Here is an 18,373-nt window from a genome sequence, read left to right on the forward strand (position 1 = left end):
TGTTCGAGAACAAAAATTGAAAGGTGATTTGAAGTTAAGTGAAACTCGTGATTACCCAGAAAGGAGGAAAATAGTAATGGCCAATTGAGTCATCTCATGTAACCGCTAAAGTGGGTACCACAGTGTTTTCATATTGTGGCTGGGCTCCAGGTGGCTTGCTCCCGCGTCTCCTCAGGTCTTCAGGCAAATCAACGTTTGCATTCTTCACCTACTTCTCCTGGCTCCACAACTCAATTTAACATATGTTTCACTTTTTTTTTTTTTTTTTTTGCTGGTACTGGGATTCCTGGAAGCGCTTGGCTTCGAACCTGCATGATCCTCCTGTCTCTGCCTCCCAAGCGCGGGGATTACAAGCGTGCGCCACCACGCCCGGCACATACGTTTCACTTTCAAAATCTTATTTAAAGAGCCTCTTCCTGGGCCCCATGAAAATAGGTTAATTCAGTGCCCAGTGTGACAGCACCGGCATCTAATCCCAGATACTCAGGAGACTGACACTGGAGGAACATGTGCTGGCACCCAAGACTTCACCTCAAAAAAGAAAACAGCTGGGCATGGTGGTACATGCCTATAATCCCAGTACTTGGGAGACTGAGACAGAATGGTTGCAGGCTCCTGTCAGCTTCAGTGGCTTAATGAGTTCCTCTACAACTTAGACTGTTTCAAAGTAAAAAAATAAAATGGACTGAGGGAGTAGCTCAGAGATAAAATGCCCCTAGGTTCAATCCTCAGTACCATGATAAATAAATAAATAAATAAATAAATAAATAAATAGGTTTAATTAGTGTTTTCATGCGTTCTGAATCTCCAGTGTTTGGTACATGGTCAACACTCAATACATATTTTTTTAAATAAATGAATATATAAATCAACGAGAAAATAAAAATGGAGGTTTAGTAACTTGTCTGTGATCATACAGGTAATAAACTGCAGAGTACTGATTCAGTGACCTACGTTCTTAAACCACTACCTCATCCCACCACAGATGTCATATGGTAGACAAGTCCCCCCAGGGGCTGTGGCAGTGGGGAGAGGAAAAGGTATGGGGCGCCTAGACTTGGCGATGGATTGACTGGACGTAGCAGGACGCTGAAAGGGCTCAATTTAAGATGATATTGGTTTCTAGATCTGGGAAATGGGTAAACGGTGCAACCCTTCAGGAAAACTAATCTGAAGGACTCTTGGCCTGGGTAGAATGGTGAAAGAGAAAGATATGTCTAATCCAATGTAGCTTTTTGGGGTTTTGTTTTGTTTTGTTTTGTTTACTATCTCTCCAGATTACGGAGAAGCCTTGTGAAAAACACATATAAGTAAACCCAAACTGACCACACCGTCCTCAGTCTGAGGCCCAGTGGGGGACGGGGTGGAGATGGATAGCAGGATCCCTAAGTAGGAAAACTCTATTGAAGTCTTTAACTGGGAGGTTAATGTTCAAAGCAGATGCTAAAACTGGAGGACGTGCGGTCGCCTAGCGTGCTTCCAGCTCTGGACGGTGGCAGTCACTCCTCCAACCCGCCTCCGGGGCGTGTGGGGCGCAGGCAGCCGCGGGGCGGCCGGGCGGGCAGCTCGCGCCCCAACGCTCCCACCCGGCGGGCGGCGCTCGGCCCCCCACCCCGCGCGCGCCCGGCCGCCGCGGCCTCCGGCCCCCAGGGGGCGCTGTGGGCGGCGGCCTCTCCTGGTGCGCATGCTCGCCCCCGCTGCGGCTCGCTTTTTTTTTTTTTTTTTTTTTTTTTTTTTTTTTTTTTCCGGGCGGCCCCGGCGGCTGCGTACTGGCTGTGGGATGGGAAGTGAAGCCCCAGCGAGCGGCGGCGGCGGCGGCGGCGGGGCGGTGAGCGGCGGCCAGGGGGCGGCGGCGGCGGCGCGGCGGTGAGCGGCGGCGGAGCGCGGAGCCGGCGGAGCACCTGCGGGCGCGGGCGGCGGCCCCACCATGGCGATTCGCAAGAAGAGCAGCAAGAGCCCCCCGGTCCTGAGCCACGAATTCGTCCTGCAGAATCACGCGGACATCGTCTCCTGCGTGGCGATGGTCTTCCTGCTGGGGCTCATGTTCGAGGTGAGCCCGAGCCCAACCGCCCCGGGCCGGGCCCGGGGTCCAGGGGCCGGGGTCCATGGGGCTGGACGGCCGGGGGTCCAGGGGCAGGGGGTCCAGGGGCCGGGGTCCATGGGGCTGGACGGCCGGGGGTCCAGGGGCCGAGGACTATGGGGCTGGACGGCCGGGGGTCCAGGGGGCTGGGGGCAGGGGGTCCAGGGGCCGGGGTCCAGGGGGCTGGACGGCCGGGGTCCGCGGCCAGGCCTCGCTCCAGCGCCGCCCCCCGCCCGCCCCGCCGCGCAGTTCCTGGTTCCCGCGAAGGCGACGTGGCAGCCGGCGAGGGGCCGGGCGGCGGGCGGGGGCGGCCTGTGCGCCGGGCGGGCGGGAGCCGGAGCCGGGAGGCCGCCCCCAGCCGGGGCCGGCCGGACCCGCCGCCCGCGCAGCCTCAGCTCCATTGATCCAACTTTTTGCGCAGACGCTGGCCTTCGCCTCCCCAAGACGGACGCCGGCCCCCTCGCGCGAGCGTCGGGCCCCCAGGGGCTGTGCCAGAGTCAGTCGAGTGGCTTTTTTTTTTCCCCCGTTTCTTGAAGCAGAAGCGGCAGAGAATGTCAGGAGTGTGTAAATTCTCATCCCACATGTCTAGTATTTGATGACTTATTTAACAGCTGTTGAATGTGGGTAATAAACTTTGCTAGGTGAACGTGGAACATCCTACGGGTTTTTATCCTCGCTCCCCATACACACGCCCATTCCTTTTCTTTCCCTCTCCTCCCCCCAGCTCCCTCCCCCCGGAGCTGCTGTGTCTCATCAGACGTACTGATTATTTGACTTACTGTTTTGCCTCCTCTTGGCGTGTAACTTTAATGAGATCAGAGATTCCCCTATTTATTTATTTTTGGTCTTGAGGGTTGAATACAGGACTTTGAGTGTTCTGGGCAGGCACTCTACGGTTGTGCTGCATCTCTGTCTTTTCTTATTTTATTTTGAAACAGAGTCCTACTAAATTGCCTGAGCTGCCCTCGAAGTCACTATACTTCTGTCTTAGCCTCCCAAGTACCTAGGATTTACAGGTGTGTACCACCACACCCAGCCTTATTTATTTTTACTAGTCTATTTCCATTGCCTACAATAGTGCTTTAATTTTTTCTTTTTCTTTTTTTTTTTTTTTTTCTTTCTCTGTGTGTTTGTGTGTGGTTCTGGAAATTGAACCCAGAGGCATTCTACCTCTGAGCTACACCCTCAGCCCTATTTTACTTTTTATTTTGAAACAGGGTCTCACTAAGTTGTAGAGGGCCTCACAAGTTGCCGAGGCTGGCTGTGAGCCTCTGATCCTCCTGACTCAGTCTCCCAAGTACTGGGATTACAAGAATGTGCCACCACACCCGGCTTGAAAATTTTAATAAAATTAAGAATCATTGAAAAACAGTGGATTAAGAAACTGTCAGTTACCAAAAGATGAATACATTTTTTAATTGGAGCCCAATTGGGTTTATTTTTAAATGTTATTAGATAACTTAGCATTGTATGTTTTTGCCTCCCTTCAGGCCTTTCTTGATCTAGATATAGATTCATTTCTATTTCTGAAAGTGTCATGTATGGTTGAAATCACTGCTAAAGACTAGCCGGTATAGTTGAAGGGAAAGTAGAAAGGGAACTAACATATGCCGTAACCTTACTGAGTAAACCAAATCTTAGACTCAATTTTTCTGCTCTTTATAAGGAAATAAAAATCACCAGGACTAGTCTCAACGATTGAACTGAAAGGGCATCTGATAGTTTACAAAGTATTATATGAATGTACAATATAAAAAGTACAGGCTGATTGCGTAGCTTAATGGTAGAGGGCTTGCTTTAGTATGTTAGAGGCTGAGTTGAATCACCAGCACCACACAAATAATAAAACACTAAACACTAAACGTTTGTACCCTCCAAATTGGATATTTATATATATATTCTGCTTTGATATTAAAAATAAAGCTTTCAGCCAGGCCTTGTGGCGCATTCCCAGTACTTGGGAGGCTGAGGCCAGAGAACCGCAGAATCACGGCCAACTTCAGCAACTTGGGGAGACCCCGTTTCAAAGAGAAAAACTGAGGGCAAGGGAATACAACTCTGAGGTAGAACACCCCTGGGTTCAATCTCCAGTACAAAAGAAAGGTAATTTTGTCATATATGCAATATAGTCAACAATTTTGTGTAACTTCTCATAACTCATTTCCACATGGTAAGAATCCCTGACTTTAAAAACATATTTTGGAGTACTATGAAAAGTATTTTTCCAATGTAATTTTCCAGTAATTTGAATGAAATTAAATATAAATCAGAAATTCTAACACCTAGAAATACTCTAGCTTTGCTTTTATGTAACCTATTTCACATTCTGTGTGTATGTGTGATGTTTTTACTGGGGAATGAACCCAGAAGCATTCTATCTTAAGTTACACCCCCAACCTTTTTTTTTTTAACCCTTTGTTTCAAAACAGGGTCTCCCTAGGTTCCTCAGAGTCTCACTAAGTTGCTGAAGCTGTCCTCAAACATCTGCTCCTGTCTCAGCCATCCAAGCAATAGACTTAAAGCATATGCCACACCTGGCTGTATTTCACATTCTATTTATTTATTTATTTATTTTGTACTGGGGATTTAATCCAGGGGTGTTCTACCTCTGAGCTATACCCCTAACCCTGGTTTTTATTCTTTATTTTGAAACAAGGTCTCACTGAGTTACAAAGGGCCTCACTAAGAAGCTGAGGCTGTCTGTGAACCCTGAACCTCCTGTCTCAGCCTCCAAAATACTAGGGTTACAAAGCACGCACCACCACACCCAGCTATTCACATTCTTTTACCACAATTTCTAGGGAAATTTACCGCCCATACCTTATGTCTCACCACATTTTCTAGGGAAATTGACTGCCCATACCTTATGTCTCATGTTAATTAATGTTTCACAGTGAGTGGATTTTCATCTTTGTTAATCATTCTAAATAGACAAAGCATTTTTTTTTTTCTTGCAGTAACGAGGATTGAACCCAGGCACATTTTACCTCCGAGCTACACCCTAGTCCTATTTTTTATTTAGAAACAGGGTCTCACGAAGTTGCCAAGGGCTTCACTAAGTAGCTGAGGCTGGCTCAGAATCTCCGATCTTCCTGTCTCAGCCTCCCAAGTATTGGGATTGCAGACGTGCACCACCACACCTGGCCTAGACACAAAAATACTAAGTAGGTCTGGGGTTATAGCTCAGTGGTAAAGCGTGTGCCTAGCATGCACAAGGCCCTAACAAGCACCACAAAAACAAAAAACATACCTGGATATAAATTTTTAAAGTCATTTCAGAAAGGAGCGTTGCCAGTTTTGTGGTGGTGATTCATGCCTGTAATCCCAGTACTAGGGAGCCTAAGACCAGAGGGTCTCAGATTTAAGCACAGCTTTAGTAAATTAGCAAAATTCTCAGCAGCCTTGGGAGACCATGTTTCAAAACAAAAAGCTGGAGGTATGGTTTGGAGGTACAATGCCCTCAGATTCAATCACCAGTACCACTACCAAAAAAAGAGTATACAGAAGAGGAAAATCTGTACAAGTCATTCATTTTTCTTACCATGTGTTAAAGTTTTAAGTTTTGTTTTTGTTTGTTTGGTTTGGTGGTACTGGGGGTGGAGCCCAGAGACTTTCTACCTCCTCCTGGCTATACTCCCAGACTTTTTTTTTTTTTTTTTTTTAATATTTTATTTGGAAACAGGGTCTCACTAAGTTACTGGAAGCCTCACTAAGTAGCTGAGGCTGGTTTCGAACCCGTGCGATCCTCCTGTCTCAGCCTTCCAAGCTTGGGGATTACAAGCATGCGCCACCACACCCGGCTTTGTTTGTTTTTGTTTGGTTTGGTTTGGTTTTGTTTGGTGGTACTGGGTATGGAACCCTTCTACTTCCGGGCTACACCCCCAGGCCTATTTTATATTTATTTGGAAACAGGGTCTCAAGCCAGGGCAGCTGGCTTCAAACCTTCGCCATCCACCTGTCTCTGCCTCCCAAGCGCGGGGATTACAAGCTTCGCCACCACGCCTGGCAAAGTTTTAGGTTTTGAAAGCATGTTATCTACATATGGGAAAATATTGACTAGATTAGTTTTGCCACTTTTTTGTGTATGTGTAGTACCCGGGGTTGAACCCAGGGGCATTCTACCTCGGAGCTACACCCTTAGTCCTTTTTTTCATTCTTTATTTTGAAATAGGGTCTCACTAAGTTATAGAGGGCCTAAGTAGTTGGGGCTGGCCACCAACCTGCAATCCTCCTGCCCTAGCCTCCCAAGTTCTGGGATAAAAAGTGTGCGCCACCATGCCTGGCTTAGTATTGCTACTTAGCTTAAAATTGTTGTTCAACCTCAAAGTTAATATAGTTATAATATTATAGTGCTTATGCTGAAATCTTAGAGAAGTTGGTGCTTCTGCAGAACTTAAGCCTTTTATGTAAGTATATTGAGGAAATTTCAGAGGATTTATGGTGAAATAAGCAAATAACATACTGTATTACTAGCCAAAGAAGCAATGTAAATATACTATAAAAATATTGATTCTGAAGCTAAAGATATCCATGTTCAAGTTAGAACATCTCAGAACTTAAGTTTCTTATCTGTAAAATGGGTTCATTGGGTTACTCAAAGAATTAAAATTATATATAATACTTAGGTTCATGATCAGCTGTTGCCAGAGGGTAGGTATTAGTATTACTTGAAAATTCCTCAAAATTGGCAGATAAGTGACAAAGTTTTTATGAAAGATCCAACAGGTAGCATTTAGAGAGATCAGATATACTGAAAAGGTTGATAAAGAAGTAATCTGAGAAAAATGTACGTCTGATTTCCAGAAACTTTGTTATGAAAAATTGCTTGTGAATTTTTAAAGCATGATGTTTTTACAGCCAGTATCTGTCCATATACACTTTAGTTAATGGCTTCACTTTTATTTTATTTTATTTTATTTGTGGTACTGGAGTGGAACCCAGGGGCTTTTCTGCCTTTGGGCTATACCCCCAGCCCTATTTTATATTTTAATTGGAAACAGGGTCTTACTCAGTTGCTGAGAGCCTCATTAAGTAGCTGAGGCTGGCTTCAAACCTGTGCTATCATCCTGTCTCAACCTCCCAAGTGCTGGGATTACAAGTGTGCACCACTATACCTGGCTAATGGCTTAACATTTAAAGTAGGAAAAATTGAAGAGTTAAAAAAGTAAGGATATTTGGAGCTTTCTGAAAGGAGTATAGAAGCGGAGTAAAGAGTTATAGAAAGACAGTGGCTTTCCAGATGGATATTTTCATGATCTATAGGTTGTGCCTCACAGATTTGAGGGACATTTATAATTACAGTGGTCTTGGGGCAATTTAGAAGGCTTGTTTTATTTTAAAGCATGGTTTGTCTGAATGACAACATTTTTTTTCTTTTTCTTTCTAAGAACTTAATTTTATGTAAGCTGGTAGAAAGTAGGGCTTGCTGTTCAAAAATTAACTTTACCTTTCAAGAATTCAGTTTGTAGTAATCACACCTTCTAGCAAATGAAAAATTATATAATATATGTGGTACTGGGGTTCCTGGAAACCCTTCTATCTTTGGGCTACACTCCCAGACCTATTTTTTATATTTTTATTCGGAAACAGGGTCTCTTAAGCCTAAACCTGCGCGATCATCCTGTCTCCACCTCCCAAGCGTGGGGATTACAAGCGTGTGTCACCACGCCTGGCTTAATATCTTAATATAGCAAGAAAAGACACCATGCTCCAACTTGTAACCACTTAATTAAAACAAAAATCCACTTAATTAAAATGAAAATATTCTGAGCCAGACGTGGTGGCACTTGTAATCCCAGCATTTGAGAAGCTGAGACAGGAGGATTCAGGTTCGCCGCCAGCCTCAGCTATTTAATGAGTTCCTCCACAACTTCATGAGAACCTGTTTCAAAATAAAAAATAATAGGGTTGGGAGTGTAGCTCGGAGGTAGAATGCCTCTGGGTTCCATCCCCAGTACCCCTCCCCCCAAAAAGTAAATAAATAATAAATAAAATGAAAATATTCTGATAGTCATGACTTTGCATATAACACAGAATTGGATAATTCATTAGTTTGTGGTAACCTCCTTAAGATGGATTTGAATAAATCTCATTTTTCTTGGTATAAATATCCAAAATTGTCATAAACTGTATTTTTACTTTTTAATGCAATATAAATTTCTCTCTCTCTCTTTCTTTTTCTTTTGGAGAACTAGGAATTAAACCCAAGGCATTGAACCTCCAAGCTACACCCCCAGCCCTATTTTTTATTTTGAAATAGTGTCTCACTAAGTAGCTGAGGCTGGCTGTAAACCTGCAGTCCTGCTGTCTCAGCCTCTCAAGTACTGGGATTACAAGCGTGCACCACCATACCCAGCTCAATATGTATTTCTTTAGCAAGTTTTTATTCTAAGCAAACATGCCCTCTTGTGTGTGTGTGTGTGTGTGTGTGTGTGTGTGTGTGTGTGTGTGTGTGTGTGTTGCTAGGGCTTAAACTCAGGGGCGTTCTACTGAATTATATCACCATACCTATTTTCTTTTTTTTTTTTAAGTTATTTGTGTGGGAGGGAGAATACTGGGAATTGAACCCAAAGACATCCTAACTGATTACACCTGAGCTACACCCCCAACCCTTTTTCATTTTTCGAAGCAGGGTCTTGCTAAGCTGCTGAGAGCCTAAATTGCTGAGGCTGACTTTGAAACTGCAGGACTCCTCTCTCAGCCCCCTAGTGCTGGGATTGCAGGCATGCACCTCCATGCCTGGTTGGTTGGTTTGTTTTTAAACAGCATCTCACTAAATTGCTAAAGCTGGCTTGGAACCTGGGATCTTCCTGTCTCAGTTTCCCAGGTACTGGGATTACAGGTGTGTGCTACAGGGCCTGGCTTACACAAGTTTATCTTACATTAACTAATTGTGATATTAGTTTAACTAAAACAATTTTGCCCAGGTTTGCAACCTGGAAAACACTAGGAATGATTTCTAGTTTAATTTTTCTGTAAACTTTTTGGGGCTTGTAGTTTGTGTTTTCCTTTTCTCATTCTGCTTAATGTCACATGCTGAACCAGCTGGAGGCCAGACTTTAATTTTATTTAGAAGCCTAGCATAAAAGGCTAATCTAATTTTTGTTGCATCTAGAATTTGATACTAAATTTGTCTATGAAGAATTTCATTTGTTGTTTGTAAAGGACTCTTTAACACAAATTTTTTTTAGCTGTGATAATAGTAACCTCATATTACACAGTGGAAACAGGGATAAAGAGAGATTATTGATTGATTATACGAAGTCTAAACAGAGATGAAAAAACCTAAATGGAGTTCAGGGGTGGGTGTGTGTGTGTGTCTGTGTGTGTGTGTGTGTGTGTGTGTGTGTGTGTGTGTGTGTGTGTGTGTGTTGCTAGGGATTGAACCCAGAGGCATTCTAACTCCAAGCTACACCTCAGCCCAATTTTCTTTCTTACTTGGAGACAGAGTTTCACTAAATTGCTGAGAGCCTCCCTAAGTTGCTAAAGCTGGTTGCAAACCTGTGATCCTCCTGTCTCAGCCTTGGTACCTTAGTTCCTTTTCTTTCTTCAAGTATATTTGCCCGCTCATTGCTCTTTTCCGTATCCTTTACTCTGCTATAGTAGCACCTCTTATCCACAGGGGATAGGTTATAGGACTCCCGGTGAAATGTCCGAATCCACAGATAGTACCAAACCTATGTATACTATGTTTCTTCCTATACATACATGTCTTTGATAAAATTTTTAGAATTTTGCACAGTAAGATTAATAACTAACAAAATAAACAATTATAACAATATATTGCAGTAAGGGTGCTGTAAATGTGGTCTCTCAAAATGCTTATGGTATTATGCTGATAGGTGGTAGGTGATGGGGTGGAGTGAAGAGAGTGATGCAAGCTTTGGGCTACAGTGTAGAGTCCCTGGAATACAGAGCCTGTCTTGGCAGTTGATCTGCCAATCGACAGCTGTGAGCAGGCTGGGATCATATATATACAGCTGGGCACGCTGGATAGAGATGATTTCTGTCCTGGCCTACATGGAGTGAGACGGTGCAAGATTTCATCGCCCTGCTCAGAACGCTACATGATTTAACACAGTTATATTTGGAGTTTTCTATTTAATGTTTTCACATGGCTGTTGACCATGGATAACAGAAAGCACAGGAAGTGAGACTATGGACTACTGTTTCTGCCTTTTCTTCTCTTGCTTCATAAATTGTTGAGGGTAACTAGAAAAAAAACCATACATGTATGCTGATAGATAATATTACAAATCAGGTTGCTAATCTCAGAACATGAATAGCATCCAGTGAGCTTTTTACATTTCTTACCAGCTTCTTTCCCTAGGGAAAATGTACTCATCATTCAGGTCCCCATTGCTTAATACATGACATTGCTTTTCCGTCCCACCCCACACCCGCCCGGGGGTGAAAAAGAGTTTATTAGGTATAAATTTCCTGATTTTTGAACTTACCTGTCTTATCTGTTTTGTCTATTACATGTTTAATATCCCTATGGCCAAATTCAAATCACTACAAAACCCAGGACTTTGCACACCAACACGCATCAAGTGGAAAATTCCATACCTGGCCATATGACAGATCATAGTTAAAAGACAAATCCACTGTCTTTTAACTATGTCAAATTTGCCTTTTTATGCATATGAGGTGTATGTGAAATATAAATGAAATTTGTGTTTAGACTTGAGTCTCATCCCTAGGAAATCTTATGCATATACAGATATTCCAAAATCCTTTTAAAAAATTGAAATCTAAAATGCTTCTAAGCATATTGACTTTGAGGTCAGCATTTTGTTACTGGGATAAATACCTGAGATGATCAACTTATAAGAGAAAAGGTTTGCTTTGGAGGTGTGAGTCCGTGGTCAGCCCTAGTGCTTTGGTCCTATTGTAAGGCAGCACACCATTACAGAGCACGCATAGTGGCAAAAGCCACCTCATGGCAGGGACCGGCAAGAGAAGCCCCAGCATCCAAAGTTATTGGCCACACCCCCAGCAACCAGAAGACCTCCCACTAGTTTGCACCTCTACCAGCTAAAGCCGGGCCGGTGGTACACACTTGTAATCCCAGCATTCAGGAGGCTGAGGCCAGAGGATTGAGGTTTGGGGACAGCCTCAGCTACTTAGTGAGGCCCTCTGTAACTTAGTAAGACACGGTTTAAAAATAAAGAATAAAAATAGTGCAGGGGGTGTCGCTCGGAGGTCAAATGCCCCTGGGTTTCATCCCCAGACCTGCAAAAAAAAAAAAAAAAAAAAAAGTTACCAGCTGGGCATGGTGGCACATTCATGTAAGCCTAGTACTTGGGAGGCTGAGACAAGGTCAAAACCAGCCTCAGCAACTTAGCAAGACCATGTTTCAATCTAAAAGAATTAAAGGGCTCTGGTATAGCTCAGAAGTAGAACACACCTAAATTCAATCCCAAGTACCCCCGTACCTGAAAAGGTTCTACCACCTCCTAGTAGCACCACAGTCTGGGGAGCAAGTCTTAAGCATATGGGTCTTTGGGTAGCACATTCAATTAAACCCTATTAAGCTTTGGCTTTTTCTCCGTACTCTCCATAGGTCTGATGTGGTCTTACTTCTTTACAAATACTGTATACTTTATAAATGATTTACATACTCCACAGCCTCAGCTTTTGTCTGTAAATTGGAACTCACAAATCTTTTATTTGAGCCAAGTTCTCCCTACTGAATTAGTCTAGCTTTCTTCACCTGTATATCACAGAAATTTCAGTTTTTCTAAAACTCAGTTTCTTCTGTCTTGCTCTAAACCTTCTGTTCCACATTTTTATTGATAGTAGTTCAAGCTGTTAGTATCAATATTTTGTTGTTATAGTACTGGGGATTGAACCTACGAGCATTCTACCCCTAAGCTATACCCCCAGCCTTCTTTTATTTTTTAGATTGGAACAGGGTCTCGCTAAATTGCTGAGGCAGGCTTTGAACTTGTGATTCTCCTTTCTAAGCCTCCCAAGTACTGGGATTACAGGTGTGTACCACCTGCCTGGCATCAGTAATTTTTTTCCAAGATCAGACGAGATCGGGCGCGTTCAGGGTGGTATGGCCGTAGACCAATAATTTTTTTTTACTCTTTCTCTTCCTTACCAAGCATTATTCTGTCTCATAAGTACCTCCTCTATCCCACTAACACTGCCTTAGTTCAGGACTTATCTTTCATTATTGTATCGGATATTTATTCATTAATTATGATTAGTTGCCTCTTATGTAGCAAGCACCATACTAGGTCTCCAAACATACCATGACAAGCAGAAACAGGTCCCAGCTCCTGAAGCGCTTGCTTTGTAATATTACCCAGAGTATTTATTTTGAAGAAAAGGAACATCATTCTCTTAGGTAATCTGACAAAATGCTGTGCTGTAGGGAGACGGGGAGGCTTCTGGGAAAAGATTAATTGAACTAAAAACAAAAATCTAAGAGGGAAAGGTTTCCAGCATTGCAAGGTCCTGTTGGAGGGAGGAGCTATAGAGGGGGCCAGGGATTAGGAAGAGATTTGATTGAGGAGTCAGACCCTGGAGAGTTGTATAGGCCATATTCTTGAAAGGTAGGAGTCTAGTGAAAGATTTTTAGCAGTTAGGGTAAGGAATATAATAACATGATTGGAAGATCATTCTGGTGAGGTGTAGACTGGGTCAGAGGGCTTCAGAACCACTTTGTAAGCCACAGAGTCTAAAAGCCATGCATGAGCATCCCCCTCCTTCAGATTATTCAGTCATGCTAAAAAGAAAAATTAAACTACTTAGCTCAACAAACAAGGTGCTTTCTAGCACTTGATAATGTTTCTAAGCGTTCTTTCAACCTCTCTAAGATGTATGTGTTGTGCCTGGCCTTGTCTTGGCTCCTGTTTTACCTTGTTTCTTCTACTTGTACTTCCTTCTCCATGCCCAGCCCCTGTGAGTGCCTAGGGAACTTCTGCTTCCCAACAAGCCACAGCTCCAGCACATCTGAGAAGCCTTTCCAAAACAGCTTCATCCCTACCCAGGGAAGAACCAAGTTTGTTGTTTATCCTGAGTGCCCAAGGCAAACACTCTTGGTACTGGTTCTACAGTATTACAACCCTTTGTTTGCTTGTTCTCCAGACACAACTGAATTTGTCAGGGTTATTTCATTCCTCTTGGTTTTCTGCTCTCTTGTCTAGTGCTGTGCCTGGTGCCTGTGAGTGTTTAGTCCATTTTTCTGTCCTGACCACTTTTTACTTTTAGCATTAGTCAAGTCAATTAAACATTTATTGACCACCTACACATGCCAGGTGTGTAGGAGATTAACACATAGACCCTGTGTTTGATCCATTTTTCTCATACTGTGTTTCATTTTATTAATTTATACTTAAAATTTTTCTGGATAGAAACTGTGTTTGTTGTATAAGTCTAGAGTAGAGAATCATTTGTGAAAGCACTGTTTACTGAAACTGCAGACATGTCACTTTGGAAATCTTAATGTTAGGGATGAATTACGTAAACTGATCTCAATTGCAGAAGAATATGTTGATGAGTTACTGCACCTCCCAGACTCAACCCTGGTGATCAGGAATACGGTGCTCTTGGTTCTTAGGTTTGGGGACAGAATTTGTAATATTTTTATCTCTGGTATGTTTATTTGAGGAAAAGCCAGAGATTGAGTTGATTTGCTTTTTTTTTCTTTCTAGATAACAGCAAAAGCTGCTATCATTTTTGTTACTCTTCAGTACAATGTTACCCTCCCTGCAACAGGTAGGTGGTTTTTGTTAAGAATTTCCTACTTAAATAGAAGTTCAGTTAAACAAACCTGAAAATACTATTGAATACTAGATTCTACATTAGTCTTCACAAATCTCTGCTATAATGTTCATAAAATATTTTAATTATTTTGTAACATAAGATATGCTTTTGGTTGACTTCATTCTACACATTATTTGAAAGTCAGTTGTATGTGTTTAATATTTATTATACATTTTTTAATGAGCTTGAAATTCCATCAAAGAGCTTTTAATATTGCCATTTCTGCTATCTCATCTTTTCATAAAGAAATTCTAAGAATATTTGCCTAGTAGCATCATTCAGTCAAGGCTTCTACAGGCACAAGGTTCAGGTTGGTTTGGTTTTTTATGTTGTTTTTTTGTTTTTTTACTTATGCGTCATATTTTGGACCTGGAATAACAGTACCTTTAAACTTATTTTCATTTTTGTTGTTGTTGTTCTCTACATCTAGCAATTAGTTTGATTAGAGAGAATGTTAGTAAACTCCAGGAATTATGGGTAATAGCATACTTGGGGTTTTTTTTAAGTGTTATTTCTAAATTATGCTATATGAAAGTCAGGTTGATACAGGAAGTTGATTGCAGTTGAATACTATAATGTAATTTACTGGTATGACTAAGGGATGGGATATATGGTTAATGAAATATGAACATGTTTGGTAAGCCTGTCCTGAAATTTTCTATTTAGAACATAAAGTCAAATATTCAACATTGTACTGGGTTTTTATTCACTTATATATAGTTTTGTAAATATTGGATTTAATGCTTAAATACCAGGTTACTTAAAACAGCAGAATTGTTTTGAAATTTGAATGTCAGAGAAAAGTAAAACTTTTACCTAAGTGGTTTCCCCAAACATAAAACTTGAGAACAAATAGCAGCAATTCACCAGTATTTGATTAAGAGTTTAGAAAATTGCAAGGATTAAAAACAATCTTTAGTGGTTGTTGTCTCTATCTCTACTGCATATAGATAAAAACTAAATCATTTTCCATTAGAATCATAAAGTAGTGTCTAGTTTGAAAGAAGAGATATAGGTAGTTTTAAAAGTTCTTTAGAAAGACAAATAGCTCAGGTTTATCTTTTATCAACATGATCTGCACCCCTGAGATAATACCAGTTTATTGAGTGTGGCCTCCCCTCTCCTGTTTTTTGGTCTTTGATGGCTGTAACTAACATGTGTCAAGTCTTTGTAAGTAATTTTTGAAGCTTTGGGCTTCTAGGTAGTCTCAGTTTTCACGGCCCTCTAAGACTAAAGATGTCTAAGAGCAAATCGTCTATGATGTTTCTATAGAACTTTTTTTTTTAATCGAGTTAGTCTTTTTTTGTTTGTTTCCATAACTATGTTGTACTTAGTGCTGTTTTTATAATCTCATGTATATTTTTGTGTATGTGTGTCCTTTTTGACCTTCAGAAGAACAAGCTACTGAATCAGCATCCCTTTATTACTATGGTATCAAAGATTTGGCTACAGTTTTCTTCTACATGCTAGTGGCGATAATAATTCATGCCATAATTCAGGAGTATGTGTTGGATGTAAGTATACAATCTTAGAAATCTATACTTTGTAAAGCACTAGCTCTCTATACTATAATAGTCATATATTAAGTATATTTTGTAATTTATTCTTAATTACTAATAGCTGTTTTTATTTTTAGAAAATTAACAGGCGGATGCACTTCTCCAAAACAAAACACAGCAAGTTTAATGAATCTGGTCAGCTTAGTGCATTCTACCTCTTTGCTTGTGTTTGGGGCACATTCATTCTAATCTCTGTAAGTATGTCCATTGTTTTCTTTTTCATCTAAGAGTAGGAACTCTGCTAATAATCATGTATAAATTAAGAGTTTCAGTGATAAATTTTCTCTCTTGGCTAGTTTTTATATAGCAAACATTTATCTCACTTAAATTCACTGTTTCAGAAAGCCTTACATGTTTTTAGTCACTCTAGACATTTTTATATCTTTTGTTTCTTATTTTTATATCTTTTTATTTCATTATTTTTATATCTTATAGCATTCGCAGGTATCTCTGTATTAGTAAAAAGCATGTCAGTCATGGTCTTATTAGGTTACATGAGTCAGAATGTTTCCAGTCTTTTCCTTCCTTAAAAACAGTTCACTTGTATTCCAAACAGCTTAAAATGTGTAACTTCAAATAAGGTTGTCAAAACCTACAGCTGTATCGCTCTAACCAGTGGTGAGGGGAGACATTATTAACTTTGATATTAGTTATAACATCCGTTTTAATGAATATATACACCATAATTTACATAGAGTTTGTTGAACAGTTGTTTTGTTTTTTTTTAAATACCTTAGCCGGATGTGATGGCGCACGCTTGTAATCCCAGTGCTTGGGAGGCTGAGACAGGAGGATCACATAGGTTCGAAGCCAGCCTCGGCTACTTAGTGAGGCTCTCAGCAACTTAGTGAGACCCTGTTTCCAAATAAAATATAAAATAGGTCTGGGAGTATAGCCCTGAGGCAGAAAAGCCCCTGGGTTCCACCCCCAGTACCATCAAAAAAAAGTATTGGAAGTTAAATCTACAGGCATTCTTTCTCCTAACTATACCCTCAAGCCCTTTTTGTTTTTTGTTTTGAAACCAGGTCTTGCTAGGTTGCTGAGAATCTCACTAAATTTCTGAGGCTAGCCTCAAACCTATGATTCTTTGAAGTATTCAGCCTCCCTAGTACCGAGATTCCGGATGTGCACCACCATGCCCAGCTTACATAATTTTCTTAATCACCATGTTAGACATAAATAACAGGCAAAGTGAATTTTTCAGGATACAGTACTTAATTTTGGAGATAGATTAAAACTCAATTTTTCAGGCCACTGTTCATTCCATTATACTCTTCTGTCTTAATAATACCTAATATATGTATATAAATTTCCGTTTAAAATCTATTTTACAAATGGGAGTATAGGGCTATGAAAGTTTATTTTAAACCAAAGAAAATAAGGAATAGAGAGAAAAGCTCCCCACTCAGTGGAAAGGAGCTCCTGAAAGAGAGTGACCTATTGAACAATTTATTTTAAAAACATAAAAGAGTTAAATTTACAAGGAAATATGTTCTTGTTAAAAGTTAATCAATTTAGAGCTGGGTGTGGTGGTGCACACTTGTAATCCCAGCCCTTGGGAGGCTGAGACAGGAGGACCGCACGGGTTTGAAGCCAGCCTCAGCTACTTAGTGAGGCTCTCAGCAACTTAGTGAGACCCTGTTTCCAAATAAAGTATAAAATAGGTCTGGGAGTATAGCCCAGAGGTAGAAAAGCTCCTGGGTTCCACCCCAAGTACCACCAAAAGAAAAAAAGTTAATCAATTTAGGTTTGGGGAGAGTTTGGGTTTCTTTTTTGACATATGCAATAATTTTTACTGAATGCATCTAGTTATGTAAGAAAAAGATTTGGTTAGTATGTTATGGGCATAATTCCACAAAGCTTAGCAGCATTGAAATCCTCCATCTCTTGTCAGGAGCTCTCATCTTTTTCTGCAACCCCAAACAAAATTCATCTCTCCCATAGCGTTACGCCACTGTTACATACAATTATTATTTATTGCTTTAAACATATTGTTTGTATACATGTAGTTTTGATTACCAGATTGAAAGATTTTTGAAGGTTAGGAATTATGTCTTGTTCAACTTTTTATCTGTCATATAAACTTTGTTAGAGTAAGCAATTCAAATTCTATTGAAAAATACATTAAAAAGCTTGGCTTGAATGAGTTGTCTGGAACCTGATACAGGGAGCTGTAAATGCTTGCCTGATACTCACATGCTCACTTTCCTGTCTCCTTCTCAGGAAAACTACATCTCAGATCCAACGATCTTGTGGAGGGCTTATCCCCATAACCTCATGACGTAAGTTGTTTTTAACAGGGTTTGTTTTTGTTTTGTTTTTTGTAATTAAAGACCATGGTCATATCACCAGTAAGCAGGACTTACTATCCTTATCCTTTTTGGACCTTGGGCAGATTCATAAAATTAGATGAAAATATGTCATGGCAGTCATCCTGCCATTAAAAGAAAAGATTCCCATGTATCCTTTTCATGTATATAACCTTTCCAACAGCCTGGTTACCTAGAGGCAGCTGATTCTGACCATCTTAATTTGGTACACTCTTCTTTGACCTTTTTCTCCCTGATCCTTTCACCTCTTTATAGGTGCGCCCCTTCTTTCTATACATGTGCCCCTTCCCAATCTTTTTATTCCTTCTTTTCTTGCTCTCTCTGCCTAAGCTTCTTGAAGTTAGAGATTCTTTTTCTCTTTCTAGTCCCCAAGGTTTTTGTATAGTGCTTACAGGCGATAAGTGTTTACAGTTTTAGCTAAGTTGCTCCTCCTTCAAGCCTAGCTCTAGTAAGACAATTCCACAGTGATGTTCCTTCCTACTTTAGCTGACATTGGTCTTCTGCGTCCCCAAATTTGTCGTTTTTGTTTATATTTTATGCACTGTTGTCTTGATCTATAGTCATATCATTTGTGTAAGTCTTGTAACCATACAGACCAAGACTGTATTTACCTTAACAGCAGTGGG

General features: G+C 41.0%; 1 protein-coding gene across 1 annotated transcript in view; it reads left to right on the forward strand.

Moving 5' to 3' along the window:
- Window positions 1-1,927: 1,927 nt before the first annotated feature.
- The window catches only part of TRAM1 (translocation associated membrane protein 1), a gene marked incomplete at both ends in the record, with an annotated part of 39,232 nt that continues 22,786 nt past the window's right edge, over window positions 1,928-18,373 (forward strand). The window contains 5 exons of the mRNA XM_080695223.1: window positions 1,928-2,050; window positions 13,747-13,810; window positions 15,251-15,372; window positions 15,495-15,611; window positions 17,641-17,699. Coding sequence (XP_080551349.1) covers window positions 1,928-2,050; window positions 13,747-13,810; window positions 15,251-15,372; window positions 15,495-15,611; window positions 17,641-17,699 — 485 coding nt within the window. The remainder of the gene's footprint in view (window positions 2,051-13,746; window positions 13,811-15,250; window positions 15,373-15,494; window positions 15,612-17,640; window positions 17,700-18,373) is intronic.

The sequence above is a fragment of the Muscardinus avellanarius genome (assembly GCF_963383645.1).
Source record: "Muscardinus avellanarius genome assembly, chromosome: 4".
Classification (NCBI taxonomy): Eukaryota; Metazoa; Chordata; class Mammalia; order Rodentia; family Gliridae; genus Muscardinus; species Muscardinus avellanarius.